The sequence below is a fragment of the Hordeum vulgare genome, chromosome 6H, assembly GCF_904849725.1.
Source record: "Hordeum vulgare subsp. vulgare chromosome 6H, MorexV3_pseudomolecules_assembly, whole genome shotgun sequence".
NCBI lineage: Eukaryota > Viridiplantae > Streptophyta > Magnoliopsida > Poales > Poaceae > Hordeum > Hordeum vulgare.
In genome coordinates this window covers 362,196,629-362,214,698 of record NC_058523.1, presented here as the reverse complement: position 1 = coordinate 362,214,698, position 18,070 = coordinate 362,196,629, and the positions used below count along the sequence as shown (strand labels likewise).

General features: G+C 46.7%; 1 protein-coding gene across 1 annotated transcript; it reads right to left on the bottom strand.

Annotated features, from left to right (window-relative positions):
- Positions 1-13,579: 13,579 nt before the first annotated feature.
- LOC123403923 lies at positions 13,580-14,932 on the bottom strand. Its single transcript, XM_045097832.1, has 2 exons — positions 14,502-14,932; positions 13,580-14,413 (listed from the first exon to the last, which is right to left on the bottom strand). The coding sequence occupies exon 2, from the start codon at positions 14,310-14,312 to the stop codon at positions 13,707-13,709; it is 606 nt and encodes a 201-aa protein (XP_044953767.1). The 5' UTR covers positions 14,313-14,413; positions 14,502-14,932; the 3' UTR covers positions 13,580-13,706.
- Between the last annotated feature and the right edge of the window lie 3,138 nt (positions 14,933-18,070).

The window sequence follows — 18,070 nt, the reverse complement described above, 5'->3', positions numbered from 1 at the left end:
GAGTGCAGGCGATCGAGGCTATGAGAGTATGCGTGTGCTGGACCACGGCCGTCTTTAGCATCTCGATGGCGTTCCTGGCCTCTATCTCGGCCGGGAGTTTCCGTAAATTGGCAGGGACTCCAAGTGGCGGGTTGCCGCCAACACATTGTCCACGGGATTCGAGAAGTGTCCTCGTGGCGTCTGGAACCGAGTCGCATGGGCATCCATTGGTTGAGGCGGCGGTGGATTGGGCGGCAGGACCGGACCTCCCTTTGGGATAGTTTGTAAAGGTCGATCAAGACCCGCCCCGGGGGTGCGCGGGGTGTCGAAAAGGCGAGTTGGATGTAAGTCGGCCTGAATACGTCCGTGATGCCTCCTTTGATGAACGGCGTCGGACGCGTGCTGCTGCCTCTCAAGCCGCCAGCTTTCGGTATTCAACCGCTCCGTCTCTCTTGCGATCACGGCTTGCTGCGTTTCCACCCTGGCGGCTTCCGCTTCCATGTCCAGCTGCGCCTTGGCCATCGCCTCCCGCGGCTTTGCTAGCTCTGCGTTGATAGACTCCTGATTCTCGGACATGACGGTGGTTGCCATAAGGCTGGCGATCTCCGCCGCTAATTCCGCCATGGTTTGGACGTCCCACCGGTCTCGTTGTTGCCGGTTGGATTTTGCTGAGGCTGCGCCGACCTTGCCACATAGATGGCGATTTGTCGCTAGGACCGCTCGAGGACCTCGGGGTCCATTGCCAACGACAGCCCTCCGAGTTGTCCTTCTTGGAGAGGGTGGATTGAATCCGTCTCACCCATTGATGACTCGCCGTCCGAATTGATGGGGGTGATCTCCTGGACCGCCGCTTCGTCTTGTACGTCGTTTCCCTGCGTAAAACCGACGAAGGCGCGTCGACTCGTGTCCCTCCGTGTGATGGGGAGGACATACCTAGCCGGCTCGACGATGTCGGTGGAGGTGTCTGGCTCAGGCACAGGCGTCCCAATCATGCCGATGAAGACGTTGATTTTGCCGAAGGGGACTCGGTAGCCAGATTCGACTGAATCGGCTTCCGGCTCCCACAGCGAGTTGTCGATGTAGTACTTCCCGCGGCGGCTCTTAGTCATGATGCCGACCGCATAGCTTTCTAACCCCGGTAGGGCTCCCTTCGAGAACTCAACTCCCCCGTGCGCTAGCCCCACGGTGGGCACCAACTGTCGTGGTTTTGTCACGGCAGATGTCCTCGTGAAAGGACTTAAAGATGGAGCCATCGCACCTTGGTGACGACTCGAAGGGGGTGAACGTAAGTGAGACTCAGATTTACCTAGGTTAGGCCCCTCGTGAGGAGGTAAAAGCCTACGTCCTGCTTTGTGTGGATTAATCATGGTTTCGATTACAAGGGGAGCGTAATTCGCCTCACCTAGCTCTCGATTCTCTCTAACTCGCCTGATCTTTCCCCGGGACTCGCCTTTATACAGGTCGAGGCCCTAGCATTTACAAAGTCCTGCCATGCTACTTCTCATGGCTTTCCTTATCTCTAAGTTGTCGTGTTCTCCAGGATTGGGAACTCCCTTGGTAACCTTCCAGCCGTACGACCTCTTGAACCGCCATCCAACTTCTGGGCCACGAGACACGCGTTGAATGGTAAGTCGCCCCTTCGATGACCCGACCCACTAAGGGCAGGTTATCCGCAAGTAATATCCCCAACACCGGTGCCGGCTCCGCCTCCGACCCTAGTGTGAGCTCCCAATGACAGCCGACTCCTGGACGACTACCTCGAATAGGATGGTGTGTGCGCCGTCTTCACTGGCGAGGATGATGGCAAGCACACCCAGTGCAAGAACTCACACGAGGTGAACGCCACGGTGCCTTCAGCCCCTCAGCACATGCATTGTTCCGAGAAGTCGGTTACTTGGAGCCGGGAGGACCACCCGACCGTGATGCCAAACCCTAGTGGCTACGCCCTCGTCATTGACCCCACCATCGCGTTCGAAAAGTTCACCTGTCGGTTCTCGCGGGTGTTGGTCAATGACGGCAGCAGCATCAAGATCCTCTACCGTGGCACCCTACTAAAATTTGGCCTCAAGGAGTCCCACCTGCAGCCGACCCGGATGGTCTTCCATGGCATTTTGTCGGGGCAGTCCTACTCCCGTATCGACGAGATCTAGCTCGACGTATTCTTTGGAACTAGGAGCCACTTTCATCATGAGCCGGTCTGGTTCGAGGTGATGGAAAGCAGCCCTTACCACACGCTTCTGGGCTGCCTGGCACTGGCCAAGTTCGTGGCGGTTCCCCACTATGCCTACCTCAATATGAAGATGTCGGGTCCCAAGGGCATCATCTCTATTGACGGGGACTACAAGAAGTCCATCGAATGTGCCCAAGTCGGTAGACAGTTGACCGAGTCCCTGGTCATCACCGAAGAGAGGCGCCAGCTCGACCAGCTCGTGGCTCAACCTGGGGTGCAGCCGGCCATGCCGGATCCTTCTCAATAGTCACATAACGAGGTGGGATTCATGCCATCCAAATACACCAAGGAGGTGTCGCCCGACCCGGCCGATCGCAAGCAATGCGTCACCATTGGTGTTAATCTCAGTAGCTAATAGGAAGGAAAGCTCGTCGACTTCCTCCTTGAGAATCGGAACATCTTAGCATGTTCTCCCAAAGACATGTCAGGTGTACCAAGGAAGTATGCTGAGCACAAACTCGAAGTGCGGACGGATGCCAAGTTGGTCAAGCAACCCCTCCACCGTTTCTCCGAGGAGAAGCGACAAGTCATAGGCGACGAAATTTCCCAGCTTCTCACAACCGGGTTCATCATGGAAGTGTTTCATCCCTGAGAGGCTGGCGAACCCAGTCCTGGTGCTGAAGAAGAACAAGACCTGGTTCATGTGCATTGATTACAATAGCGTGAACAATGCATGCCCCAAAGATCTGTTTGTGCTGCCCCGTATTGATCAGGTGATTGACTCCACTACCGGGTGTGATTTGCTGTCTTTCTTGGACGCATACTCCGGCTACCACCAGATCAAGTTCGACCCTGACGACCGGCTTAAGACGTCCTTCATCACCCCTTTCAGAGCCTACGACTACATCACCTTGTCATTCGGCTTGAAGAGCACCAACGCTACCTTCACGCGCTGCATGCAGAAGTGTCTCCTGCCCTAGATCGGCAGGAACGTGCACGTATATGTGGACGACGTCATTGTCAAAACCAAGAAGCATTTCAGCCTCCTTAACGATCTCTAGGAAACCTTCGCCAACTTGCACGAGTACAAGGTCTGACTCAACGCAGAGAAGTGTGTGTTCGACGTGCCAATTAGCCAGCTCCCTGGTTTCTTTGTCTTCGCTCGCGGGATCGAAGCCAACCCGGAGAAGATAAGGGTCATTGAGTGCATGCACAAGCCGTCCAAGCTGCGCGGTGTCCAAAAGATCGCGAGCTGCCTCGCCTCGCTAAGCTGGTTTATCAGCCGGCTAGGAGAGAAGGCCGTGCCCCTCTACCAGCTCATGAAGAAGATGACTCCATTCGAATGGACCAAAAAGGCGGACGAGGCCTTCCGCGACCTCAAGCATGTGCTCTGCACTACACCATCCTAGCCGCACCGAAAGAGAAGGAACCCATCGCCCATTACATCGCGGCCACCACCCGCGTGGTCAACATGGTACTAGTCATGGAGTGGCTAGACGAAGGCAGGACGCTACCGGTTCTGTGCCCCGTCTACTACCTAAGCGAGGTCCTCTCCAATTCCAAGAAGAACTACCACCACTACCAGAAGATGTGCTATGTCATGCATTTCACTGCCAAGAAGCTGAATCAATACTTCCAAGAGTATGCCATCACCATGGTGAGCACGGCTCCACTCTCAGAGATCACGGGCAGCCGGGAGACCAGCGGTCGAATTACCAAGTGGGAAATCTCCCTAGCCGACCACGACATCCACTATGATCCCTGAACGAACATTAGGTCCCAAACGCTGGCCAACTTCCTTGTTGACTGGCGGGAGACCGAGTATGTGCGGCCTTACCAAAATTCGATGCACACGCGCATGCACTTCGATGGATCGAAGATGTGCCCCGGCTTCGGATTCGACATCGTTCTGTACTCCCCCAAGGGAGACAAGCTCAAGTACGTGCTACAGATCCACTTCGCCGCCTCCAACAACATGGCAGAGTATGAGGTGCTCATCCACGACCTCTGGCTTGCACGGGAGATCGGCATTCGGTGCATCCTCTGCTTCGGCGACTCGGACCTCATTGTGCACTAGGTATTGGGCGAATGGGATGCCCAAGACGCCAACATGGCCAGCTACCGTTTCCTCATCCAACAGCTTACCGGTTCCTTCGACGGCTGTGAATTACACCACGTCCCCCGAGGGGACAACGATGCGGCCGACACACTGCCCAAGATTGTCTCCATTCGATAGGTGATACGTCTCCATCATATCTATAATTTATGAATGTTCCATGCCAATACTATACAACTTTAACACATTTTTGGCAACATTTTATATGATTTATTGGACTAACATATTGATCCAGTGCCAAGTGTCAGTTCCTGTTTATTGCACGTTTTTGTTTCTCAGAATATCCATATCAAACGAAGCCCAAACACGATAAAAATTTACGGAGAATTATTTTGGAAAATATGTGATTTTTGGGAGGCGGAATCGACGTAAACGGAGGCCCACGGCCTCCACTAGACACCAGGGCATGTGTGCCCCCAGGCGCGGGGTGGTGTGTAGTGGGCACCCTTTAAGTAGGTTGGGGTTCTTCTTCGGGCACAGGAAATCTAATTGATGGATAAAAATCCCCTCAATATGTCAGCCCGATTGGAGTTACGAATCTACGGGAATTTAAGAAACGTTGAAGGGTCAGAAAAAAGGAACGTGAAACGGAAGAGAACAGAGAGGGAGATCCAATCTTGGAGGGGCTCTTGCCCCTCCACCGACATGGGGGCCATGGTACAGATGGGTAACTCTCCTCCCATCTAGGGGGAGGCCAAGGAAGAAGAAGAAGAAGAAGGAGGAGGGAGGGATTTCTCCCCCTCTCTCCCGGTAGTGCCAGAGTGTCGCCAGGGCAAGGAGCGTGACGACGATATACATCGACAATCTTGCCGCCGTCAACGCAAACTCTCCCCCCTCTATGCAGCGGTGTAACACCCCTTTTCCTTCTATAACTCTCTACTTAAACATGGTGCTGAACACTACATACTATTTGCCAATGATATGTGGCTATCCTATGATGCTTGAGTAGATCCGTTTTGTCCTATGGGTTAATTATGATATGATGTTATTGATATGAGTTGTGTGTTAATATGGTGTTGTACTATGGTACCTTCCGTGAGGTGCACACGTGAAGGATACACGCTGGAGGGTTTGCAATATTTTCATGATTCACTTATAGTGGGTGGTGAGAGTGACAGAAACTTACACCCGACTATGGGAGTTGTGCGCATATTGGGAATAATGAGGACTTGATGTTTAATGCTATGCTTGGGTTTACCTTAATGATTTCTAGTAGTTGCGGATGCTTGCTAGAGGTCCGATCATAAGTTCATATGATCCAAGTACAGAAAGTATGTTAGCGTATGCCTCTCCCTCATTGGACATAATAAGTATCTATCATGTTATATTCAATTGCCTATGGGCAATCTTTTTCTCGCTTACACAAAAAGCTTTCTACTAAAAAGCCCCTAATTTTTATTTAGTTGCTCTTTATTTTCTTGCAAAGCACTTCAAGTTTTATTCTTGTTTTAGATAAAGCAAACGTTAAGTGTGTGTAGATTTGTATCAGTGGTCGATAGAACTTGAGGGGATATTTTTTCTACCTTTAGCTCCTCTTTGGGTTCAACACTCTTATTTATCAAAAAAGCTATAAACGACCCCCTACACTTGTGGGTTATCAAGACCTTTTTCTAGCACCGTTGCCGGGGAGCAATAGCGCGGGGTGAATATTCTCGTATATGCTTGTTTGCTTTATCACTAAGTAGTTTTTATTTTATTCTTTTTTTTCTATCTTTAGTTATCGGTAGGAAATGCAACATACCAAAAACATTAGTTGTACCTACCGAACCAATGGTTGAAGAACCACCCAAATTCTATCATACTGCTGAAGCTTTTTACTTGGATCATCTTTGATCCCTATGTGATTGTGTTGAAACGTCAACTAGTTTAGTTGAGGGCAAATCATTAGATGAGCATGCTTATCATTTGCGAGACCTCTTATCTCAAAAGGTAAACTCTTGTGGCATCATATTAATAATTTGTGTTGCTATGCTTGGAATTTATGCGGAATATATGAGTTTACATGTTGTTCTGAAGAAACAAAAAAACAACTTCCTTCTCAATGTGTGTTTAATGATAAAGAAATATTATCTTCTTATGCCAAGGAAGCCTATTGTTATTATGATGTTGAACAAATTGAAGAATTTGGTGCTTTTAAGGGTGCTTATGAAATTGCTTCTTTGATTCAAAAGTATGATACTACTCTTTACATATCTGAAATTTTTTCCATACTTAATTGCTATGAAAACTATGCTTGCAATGCTTATGTTAAATAATTTTTGGAAAGAATGACCATTTCCTTGGAGGAGAATAATATTTCGCAGGAATCTATGGAAGCAGAAATTTCTGAAACTGTGAGCTCGTTAGATGAAAAAGATGAGCAGGAGAGCGAAGGAAAAAAGGAGGAAGAGCGGATTAGCTACCCATGCCCACCTTCTAATGGGAGTAACTCTTCAACTCATACATTTTTTCATTTCCCTTCGCACATACCGAAGGATGAATGCTATGATAACTGCTATGATCCCATTGATTCTTTTGAAATACCCCTTTTTGATGAAATTTATGCTTGCTATGCTTGTGGCCATGATGCCAATAAGAATTATGCTTATGAAGATGAACTTGTTGTAGTTCCTTATGTGAAGCATGAAATTGTTGCTATTGCACCGATGCATGATAGTCCTATTATATTTTTGAATTCGCCCAACTACACTATATCGGAGAAGTTTGCACTTATTAAGGATTATATTGACGGGTTGCGTTTTACCACTTCACATGATGATTTTGATGGATATAAATGCATGTGCTTGCTGCTCCTACTTGCAATTATTATGTGAGAGGGACCAAATCTTCACCTCTCTATGTTTCCAATACGATAAAATTGCAAGAAAGTACTTATGTTATGTATTGGCCTTTACTTTGTGTGAAAAAATTGTTCTTTTATGATATGAAAATGCATTGGAAAAAAGTTAGACTTCACTGTCACATGATATATATCACTTTGTTGTCACTACTAAATTACAAATCATAGTTAATTAAAATTTTCTTTGATATATGTTGGGATCCGGGTGGATCCATTACTTGAGCACTTTATTCCTAGCTTAATGTCTTTAAAGAAACCGATACCAGGGAGATAACCCAGAAGTTATAGAGAGTCATTTTTTTTCTGTTGAATGCTTTTAAAAATATTTAAAAACAACAACAAAAAAGTGGGGAACTTAAAACTTTTTCAAAAAGAAAAGTGAAAGTGAGAAGGACGAGCACCATTGAAGTGGGGGCTAGCCTTGATCTTTGTTCATGCCCATGGAAACATTGCGAATCTTGATTACGGAAATTTTTCGACAAAAATTAATTATCGCCTTGCATAATTACCATTTTACTATAAAAACAATGTGCCAACATTTTCCTTTAGGATGATTAGATTGCTTGTTGGTATGTGCGGTGCAAAAACAGAAACTTTGGCTGTAGTGCATGAATTTACGTATTTTACTAACACATTGATCGTTTCTGAAATTTTTACAAAGTAATTCTATGAAATATTGTTTACTTCTTCCTAATTTTTCAGAATTGTTTACATTATAGAACTATAATCAATGTTCAGATTACTATAGACTATCCTGTTTTGGACAGATTCTTTTTTGATGCATTGTTTTGCTCGTTTTGGTAAAACTATCAATTGTATCGGTGGTATAAGCCATGGAGAAGTTATATTAAAGTAGATATAATGCAAAAACAAAATATTAATGTGTTTGCAACAATATTTAAGGTAGTAATCTGCATTATTATACTAATGGATCTCACGAGTTTTCTGTTAAGTTTTGTGTGGATGAAGTGTTCGAAGTTCGAGGAGGTCTCAATATGAGGGGATGGAGGAGAGGAAAGATTTCAATCTTGGGGATGCCCAAGGCACCCCAAGTAAATATCCTAGGAACTCAAGCGTCTAAGCTTGAGGATGCCCCGGAAGTCATCCCATCTTTCTTGAACAAGTATGAGTATGTTTTTATGTTTCGTTCACATGATATGCGTAAGTCTTGGAGCATCTTTTGTGTTTAATTTCACTTCTATTTTATGCACCATGCTGGTATGAGATAGTCCATGGTTGATTTGTAGAATTCTCATTGCACTTCACTTATATCTTTTGAGTATGACTTTATAGAATTCTTCATGTGCTTCACTTATATCATTTGAAGTTTGGATTGCGTGTTTCTCTACATATAGAAAACTATTATTTGTAGAATGCTCTTTTGCTTCACTTAAAATGATTAGATCGTGGTATTTTGTAGAAAGAATGAAACTCGCATGCTTCCTCTATATCTATTTAGAGAGTCAAAAGGAATTGGTCATTTACATGGTTAGTCATAAAATTCTACGTAAAACTTGTAGATCACTCAGTATGATATGTTTGATTCCTTGCAATAGTTTTGTGACATTAAGATAGTAATATGTGGGTGCACTAGTTGATGATTGTGGGTTAGTAAGAATATTTATGTTAAGGTTTGTGATTACCGAAGCATGCACGTATAGTCTCTGGTTATCCAATGAAGTTGGAGCATAATTTATCCTTGATTGAAATCCTTTGTGTTGTTATAATCAGAGTCGCACGATGGTTAAATCCTCCCAACCTTCTCACTGGGAGCATGCGCGTAGTGCTTTGCTTCGAGAGAGCTAATAAAATCTTGCAATAATTATGTGAGTTCTTTATGACTAATGTGAATCCATGGATATACGCACTCTTACCTTAACGCAATTTGCTAGCCTCTACGGTACCATGCATTGCCCTTTCTCACATCGAGAGTCGGTGCATACTTTGCAGGTGCATCCAAACCACATGATATGATACACTCTATCACACATAGGCCTTATTATATCTTCCTCAAAACAACCACCATACCTACCTATTATGCCATTTCGATAGCCATTTGGAGATATATTGCCATGCAACTTGCACCATTATCGTTTTGATGACTTGCGCATTGATTGTTATATTGCTTTGCATGATCGTAAGATAGCTAGCATGATATTTCCATGGCTTGTTCAGTTTTTTTTGTCCGTGCTATGCTAGATCATTGCACATCCTGGTACACTGCTAGAGGCATTCATATGGAGTCATACTTTGTTCTAGGTATCGAGTTGTAAGTAAATAGAAATGTGATGATCATCATTATTCATTATTAGAGCATTCTCCCAATGTGGAAAGGATGATGGAGACAATGATTCCCCCACAAGTCGGGATGAGACTCCAGACAAAAAGAAAAAAAGAAAAAGAAAAAAGAGAAAAAAAGAAAAAGAAAAAAACAAAGAAAAAATGAGAGAAAAGAGAGAAGGGGCATGCTAATTGCACACTTGTGCTTCAAAGTAACACCACGTTCTTCATATAGAGGGTCTCTTGTTTTGTCACTTCCATATACTAGTGGGAATTTTTCATTCTAAAGTTTGATGCACACCCACTTAGTTTTCATTTGAGATTTCATACACTTATAGATCTTAGGGCATCTGTTGCATGGCAATCCCTACTCCTCGCTTTGATATCTATTGATGGGCATCTCCATAGCCTGTTGATATGCCGAGTTGATGCGAGACTTCCTTCTTCACTTTTACCACTTTGATGCGAGACTTTCTTCTTCACTTTTACCACTTTGAGTATGGATACCTTTTTGTCAAATGATAGATATTGCCTTGAATCACTTGTATCTTAATATTCATGCCATGAATAGATTTATGATCAAGATTATGCTAGGTAGCATTCCACATCAAAAATTATCTTTTTTATTATTTATCTACTAGAGGACGAGCAGGAATTAAGCTTGGGGATGCTGATACGTCTCCGTCGTATCTATAACTTTTGATTGTTCCATGCCAATATTATACAACTTTCACATATTTTTTGCGACATTCTATATGATTTATTGGACTAACATATTGATCATGTGCCAAGTGCCAGTTCGTGTTTGTTGCATGCTTTTTCTTTCACAGAATATCCATATCAAACAAAGTTGAAACGTGATAAAAATTTACGGAGAATTATTTTGGATTATATGTGATTTTTGGGAGGCAGAATCAACACAAATGGAGGCCCACGACCTCCACTAGACACCAGGGCATGCGTTGGCCCCCCTGGCGCGGGGAGGTGACTAGTGGGCACCCTTTAAGTCGGTTGGTGCTCTTCTTCACTTGCAAGAAAGATAATTTATGGATAAAAACGCCACAAAATATCAGCCCGACCTGAGTTACGGATCTCTGGGAATTTAAGAAAAGGTGAAGGGCTAGAAAACAGGAACGTGAAACATAAGAGAACACAGAGGGAGATCCAATCTCGAAGGGGCTCCTGCCCCTCTGCCGCCGTGGAGGCCCTGGACCAGAGAGGGAAATCTCCACCCATCTAGGGGGAGGCCAAGGAAGAAGAATAAGAAGGAGGGGCTCTCTCTCCCCGTCGCGCAGGAGTGCCGCCGGGGCAAGGAGTGTGACGATGATCTACATGAACAATCTTGCCGTTGTCAATGGGAACTCTCCCCCTCCATGAAGCGGTGTAACACCCATTTTCCCGCTGTAACTTTCTACTTAAAATGGTGCTCAACACTACATACTATTTGCCAATGATATGTGGCTATCCTATGATGTTAGAGTAGATCCATTTTTTCCTATGGGTTAATTGTGATATGATGTTATTGATATGAGTTGTGTGTTGGTATGGTGTTGTCCTAAGGTGACTTTCGTGAGGCACACACGTGAAGGATACACGCTGGAGACTTTGCAATATGTTCATGATTTGCTTATAGTGGGTGGCGAGAGTGACATAAACTTACACCCGAGTAAGGGAGTTGTGCCCGTATGGGAGCAAAGAGGACTTGATGTTTAATGGTATGGTTGGGTTTACCTTAATGATTTCTATTAGTTGCGGGTGCTTGCTAGAGGTCCAATCATAAGTGCATAAGATCCAAGTACATAATGTATGTTAGCGTATGCCTCTCCCTCATTGCAAATAATAAATATCTATCATGTTATATTCAATTGCCTATGGACAATCTTTTTCTTGCATTACACAAAAAGCTTAATACTAAATAGCCCCAAACTTTTATTTACTTGCTCTTCATTTTCTTGCTAAGTACTTCTAGTTTTATTCTTGTTTTAGGTAAAGCAAACATTAAGTGTGCCTAGAGTTGTATCGGTGGTCGATAGAACTTGAGGGAATATTTGTTGTACCTTTAGCTCCTCGTTGGGATTGACACTTTGATTTATCGAAAAATGCTACAAACTATCCCCGACACTTGTGGATTATCAGTAGGCCATCCCAACCGTGGTCTCCCTCAAGCGGTTGCTCAAGCCCTTGATCAAGCCGTCTCCCGAGTCGGAGTCCATCTTTGTTCCGTCAGACAGAACTGTCGCCGCCTGTGACACAGGGACTTCCGCGGCAGTTTCCGGTTCCGATCCAATCGTGGTTGGCTCCGCCTCCATCTTGACAGTGGGAGAGGCACCCTAGGGTGGCCTAGGCCTAAGGACCGTTGGCTCACACCCGGGGACTACCAGCTCAGATCTGGTTCCCGCCGGCTCCGAGCAAGCACCGACTCCAATGAAGATATCTGCTCCTTCCTAGGCTCAGCCCATCCTCGCCTTCCTCACAAATGGCTCCCTCCCTCCCGACGATGTCACGATGCGGCAAGTACAACGTCGGGCTCGTGCTTATTCCATTGTCAAGTACGGCTTTTCAATCGCAATGCAAATAGCGTCTTCCAGTGCTGCATGACGAGTGTGGTCAGCACACCACCTCGAGGTCCCTGGTGGCCAAAGCGTTCCGGCACGATTTCTACAGGTCGACGGCTCTCAACAATGCCAAGGCCCTGTTGGACAGGTGCGAGGGCTGCCAGCGCTTCAGCAGCTGGAGCCACTTTCCCACTGTGGCTTTGCTAACCATCCACATCTCGGAGCCCTTTTCCGTCTCGGGACTCCACATGATGGGGCCATTCAAGACCACAAGAGTGGGCATCACGCATATACTAGTGGTAGTTGACAAATTCACCAAGTGGATCGAGGACAAGGTGATCAAGATATTAGATGGCCCAACGGCCGCCACATTAATCAAGGACATCACCATCAGCTACTATGTTCGCCACAACATCATCACTGACAACGGCACCAACTTTGCGAAGAGAGCGTGGATCTCTGGTCAGGGCATCCGACTCAACCTCGCGTCGGTGGCCCACCCCCGGTCAAACGGTCAGGAGGAGCGGGCCAATGGCTTGATCCTGGATGGCATCAAACGCCGGCTCATCGAGCCACTGGTTCACTCGGCCGTCTGCTGGATCGACAAGCTGCCAGTTGTACTCTAGAGGCCCAGGACCATGCCCAACCGATCGACCGGCTTGACACCTTTCTTAGTCATATACGGGTCTAAGGAAGTCATCCCCATAGATATCGAGTTCGACTCGCCTCGGGTGGCGCTCTACACAGAGGCGGAAGCCAAGGAATAAAGAGAAGACGGTGTCGACCTGCTCGAGGAAGCACGTGAGCTAGCCTTGAGTCGGTCGGCCATCTATCAGCAGAAGCTGCGGCGCTATCACAACAAGAGGATCCGAGCCCCCACTTTCCATGAGGGCGACCTAGTACTCCGGCTGGTCCAACGAACACCCGACCAGCACAAGCTGGATTCCCGATGGGAAGACCCCCTTCATCATGAGCATGGCACTACACAACAATGCGTACTATCTTATGGTGCATCGAAGCCACATAAGCGCAAGAGGGACGCCTTCGGCGAGGAGCTAGAGAGCCCATGGAATGCAGCACTCCTGCACCCTTTTTATAGTTAACCAGTGTATGTATGTATCTCCCCACCTTTTGGGTTTATTGGTTTAATGAATGTAGAAGGTACCCCGAGCGACACTCGGGGGCTACCTTATCATCATCTATCTCGAGCGCTCTCTCCCCTTCTCTCCTAGTGTCTTGGTCCGGCTCGTCGGACCCGGGGGCTAGTTGGTTATCCCAAGCCCTGCCTTCTCAAGCCGGCCCAGTACTGTGTGAAATTCCAAAACCCACTCTTCGCCTTAGCTACAGACTGGCTGCCACCTATCCGACTCGCAAGAGCTACGGGTTGAAGGTGCTCTCACATGAACGGTGCCTAAGGAAGTGATACCGGCTCGGGCTCCCCATCCCACCCTTAATCGGCCTCTACCGCGCTCACCCTAGCCCGCATCTTACAATCCTAAGTATCATACCACTTCCCTAAGGATGAGGACCCGTCCTAGTCACAACCGGCTCCCGACTGTCTGGTTGGTGGGACAAAAGCTAGGGGGCAGGAGAATAAAGGACAAGGGGCAAAGGCGATGGGCGAGCCGACATGCAGGAAGTATTCAAGCAAATGCATGCATATTTACATTAAGACAAAAGGGCCATGGCCACAAGGTTCAATACAATAAACTAGACCCCCAATGTGTGGATTTGAGTGCTAATAAAAAGCAGGGAAAGAAAAAAAGTTCAACTCGTGGAGGCGCCATCCGCTCCGTCCCATGCCGCTTCGATCGAGGCAGCAGTGTGTGCCTCCCCTCCGGCGTCGACGTACGCTTCGGTAGTACAGCCGATCTCTTCACCACCCGTCTCGTCGGCATTGCCCTCTGCTTCATCGAAAGCCAGCGCGTAGTCGTCCTCCAGGAGCGGCGTGCCATGAACGGCCTGCTCCGGGACATACGCGTCCCACTCTGCGAAGGACGTGAGATCACTCACCCGCACAGCCAAATCGGCAACCGTGGCCAGCTCCTCCTCCATACACGCATGCCGGGTGGCCAGCTCCACCTCCGTACACGCGCGCCGGGAGGTCAACATCCCCATATCCAAGTCTGGGTGCCAGGACTTCACAAAGTTGATCACCATCTCCGCACAGTCTAGATCGGCGGAGGCTCTCCATGCATTGACGTGCGCCGACCCAGCCTCGAGCCACCGTGCCAGCCTTCTCACACAGTGGGGCTGCACAGTGTCCGGCCAGAGGGTGCGGACCAAGCCCAAGCCAGTGGTCTGGAGCTGGTGCATGAAGCACAAAACCGTTTTGAAGTGAGCCTCCGCAACGATGCCGACCTCCTCCACCATCCAACCGACAAGCGGTACAATGTGGATACCCTCCGCACGCTGCTCCTCCCGATGGGCCTCCACAGACGCATTCGCCTCCCCCTACGTCTCGAGGAACACCCCTGGATGGAGGAGGAAAAGGAGTAAGGACAGAGTGTGGAATCCAAATCCACGCAAAACCAACAAGGCAAGCAAGAAAGAAAGACTCACGAGCGATGAGCTGGTCAATCTGGTGCGCCTCCTTCAGCGACCAGGCGCAGGCTCGCTTGTCGTAGTCCTACCTCCCGAGGAACACCTCCTCGAGGGTCTTCTCCAGCACCGCGTGCTTGTCCACTAGCTCATGGCGATGAACCTCGACCCCCCGGTCCAGCTGCCCCTGGTGGGCCGCTTCCAGCTCCCTCCTCTCCTCCAGCCGGCGGTCCGCCTCCTTGCACAGCCGACTACACTCCACGGACAGGTGGTTGCTCTGCTGGCTGGCTATGGCTAGTCGACGCCAAAGGGCGTCCGAACTCAAGAGTGGAGGCTGCACAAAGCCAACGCGCCATGGTCGGCTCCCCAGAACCAAAGAAATAAAGAAAATGCAAGCAAGTACACACCTTGCACGCGCTCTAGCTCCGCCTCCTTGGCGGCCAGCCAACCCTCGTCCTCCTGATACGAGGTTGATAAATCACCAACGTATATATAATTTTTGATTATTCCATGCTGTTATATTACCATATTAAGATACTTTTTGGTCATAATGCACAAATTTATATTATTTATGAGCACTAACCTATTAACCTAGTGCCGTGTGCTAGTTGTTGTTTTCTGCGTGTTTTTTCTTTTTCACGGTTTTAGTACGAAAAGAAGTCCAATTGCCACGAAACTTTTTGATGATTTTTTCTGGACCAAAAGAAGACCAAGTAGCTTTGGGAGGAAACCAGGAGCTACATGAGGAGCCCACAAGGCAACATGGAGCGCCCAGATGCCTTGTCGAATCCCCGTGGCCCCTCTTGCCCCGTTCTATGGCCTATAAATTCTCTAGTATTCCAAAAACCCTAGAGGCATCCACGAAACACTTTTTATGCCGCCACAAGTCTCTGTTTCATGGAGTTCCCATTCGGGCCTCCATTACGACACTGTGTTGGAGGGGGAATCAATAACGGAGGGCCTCTTCATTAACCTCGGTGCCATCTTGATGATGTGTAAGTAGTTCACCACACAGCTACGGGTCCGTAGTTAGTACCTAGATGGCAATTGATACGTCCATTTTGCATCATGCTTTCATGTTGATATTTATCGCTTTTTGGGCTGTTATTACACTTCACGGTACAATACTTATGCCTTTTCTCTCTTATTTTGCAAGGTTTACATGAAGAGGGAGAATGTCGATAGCTGGAATTCTGGCCTGAAAAAGGAGCAAGTTTGAAATACCTATTCTGCGCAACTCCAAAAGCCGTGAAAATCAACGAGGAATTATTTTTTTATATAAAAAATACTGGGCCGAAGAAGTACTAGAGGGGCGTCAGCAGGAGGCCACAAGCGTGCTAGGCGCGACCTCCCCCTGGCCGCGCCTAGGGGGCTTGTGGGCTCCCAGCTCGCCCTCTGCCCCCTCTTTTGCTACAAGAAGGGTTTCGTTCCAGAAAAAACTGAAGAGGAGGCTTTTCGGAGGATCCGCCACCGCTACAAGGAGGAACTCGAGCAAAACCAATCTAGAGCTCCGGCAGGACGATCCTGTCAGGGAAACTTCCCTCCCGGAGGGGGAAATCGTCGCCATCGTCATCACCAACACTCCTCTCATCGGAGGGGACTCATCACCATCAACATCTTCATCAGCACCATCTCATCTCCAAACACTAGTTCATCCCTTGTAACCAAACTCCGTCTCGCGACTCCGACTGGTACTTGTAAGGTTGCTAGTAGTGTTAATTACTCTTTGTAGTTGATGCTAGTTGGATTACTTGGTGAAAGATTATATGTTCATATCATTGATGCTACTCATTACCTCTCTGGTCATGAATATGATTATGATTTGTGAGTAGTTACTTTTGTTCCTGAGGACATGGGATAAGTCATGCTATAAGTACTCATGTGAATTTGGTATTCGTTCGATATTTTGATGTGTTGTATGTTGTTTTTCCTCTAGTGGTGTTATGTGAACGTCGACTACATAACACTTCACCATTATTTTGGCCTAGAGGAAGGCATTGTGAAGTAGTAAGTAGATGATGGTTGCTAGAGTGACAGAAGCTTAAACCCTAGTTTATGCGTTGCTTCTTAAGGGGCTGATTTGGATCCACTAGTTTAATGCTATGGTTAGACTTTGTCTTAATTCTTCTTTCATAGTTGCGTATGCTTGCGAGAGGGGTTAATCATAAGTGGGATGCTTGTCCAAGTAAGGGCAGTACCCAAGCGCCGGTCCACCCACATATCAAACTATCAAAGTAACGAACGCGAATCATATGAACATGATGAAAACTAGCTTGACAGAATTTCCCATGTGTCCTCGGGAGCGTTTTACCTCCTATTAGACTTTGTCCAGGCTTGTCCCTTGCTACAAAAGGTATTGGGCCACTTTGCTGCACCGTTATTACTTTTGTTACTTGCTACTTGCTACGAATCATCTCACCACACAACTACTTGTTACAGATCATTTCAGTGCTTGCAGATATTACCTTGCTGAAAACCAGTTGTCAGATCCTTCTGCTCCTCGTTGGGTTCGACACTCTTACTTATAGAAAGGACTACAATAGATCCCCTATTCTTGTGGGTCCTCCAGACTCTTTTCTGGCACCGTTGCCGGGGAGTGAAGCGCCTTTGGTAAGTGGAATTTGGTAAGGAAACATTTATATAGTGTGCTGAAATTTATTGTCACTTGTCACTATGGAAACTAATCCTTTGAGGGGCTTGTTCTGGGTATCTTCACCTCGAACGGAAGCACAAGGAGTTGCTGCTCAACCTGCTGCACCCACTGAAAATATTTTCTATGAATTTCCTTCGGGTATGCTTGAGAAACTGCTGGCTAATCCTTTTACAGGAGATGGAACATCACATCCAGACTTGCATCTAATCTATGCAGATGAAGTTTGTGGTCTATTTAAGCTTGCAGTTTTTCCCGAGGATGAGGTCAAGAAGAAGGTCTTTCCCTTATCTTTGAGGGATAAGGCTTTGACATGGTATAGGCTATGTGATGATACTGGATCATGGAACTACAATCGATTGAAATTGGAATTTCATCAAAAGTTTTATCCTATGCATCTAGTACATCGTGATCAGAATTATATTTATAATTTTTGGCCTCGTGACAGAGAAAGCATCGCTCAAGCTTGGGGGAGGCTTAAATCAATGTTATATTCATGCCCTAACCATGAGCTCTCGAGAGAAATTATCATTCAGAACTTCTATGCTCGACTTTCTCATGATGATCGCACCATGCTTGACACTTCTTGTACCAGTTCTTTTATGAAGAGAGATATTGACTTTAGATTGAATTTATTGAAAAGAATTAAACCCAACTCTGAAGATTGGGAGCTTGATGAAGGAAAGGAGTCAGGTATGAATGTCAAGTTTGATTGCGTTAAATCCTTTGTTGAAACAAATACTTTTTGTGATTTTAGCGCTAAGTATGGACTTGACTCTGAGATAGTAGCTTCATTGTGTGAATCATTTGCTGCTCATATTGATATCCCCAAAGAGAAGTGGCTTAAATATCATCCTCCCTTAGAAGTCAATGTAGTTAAACCCAATCTAGTTGAAGAGAAAGTCATTGATACGTCTCCAACGTATCTATAATTTTTTAT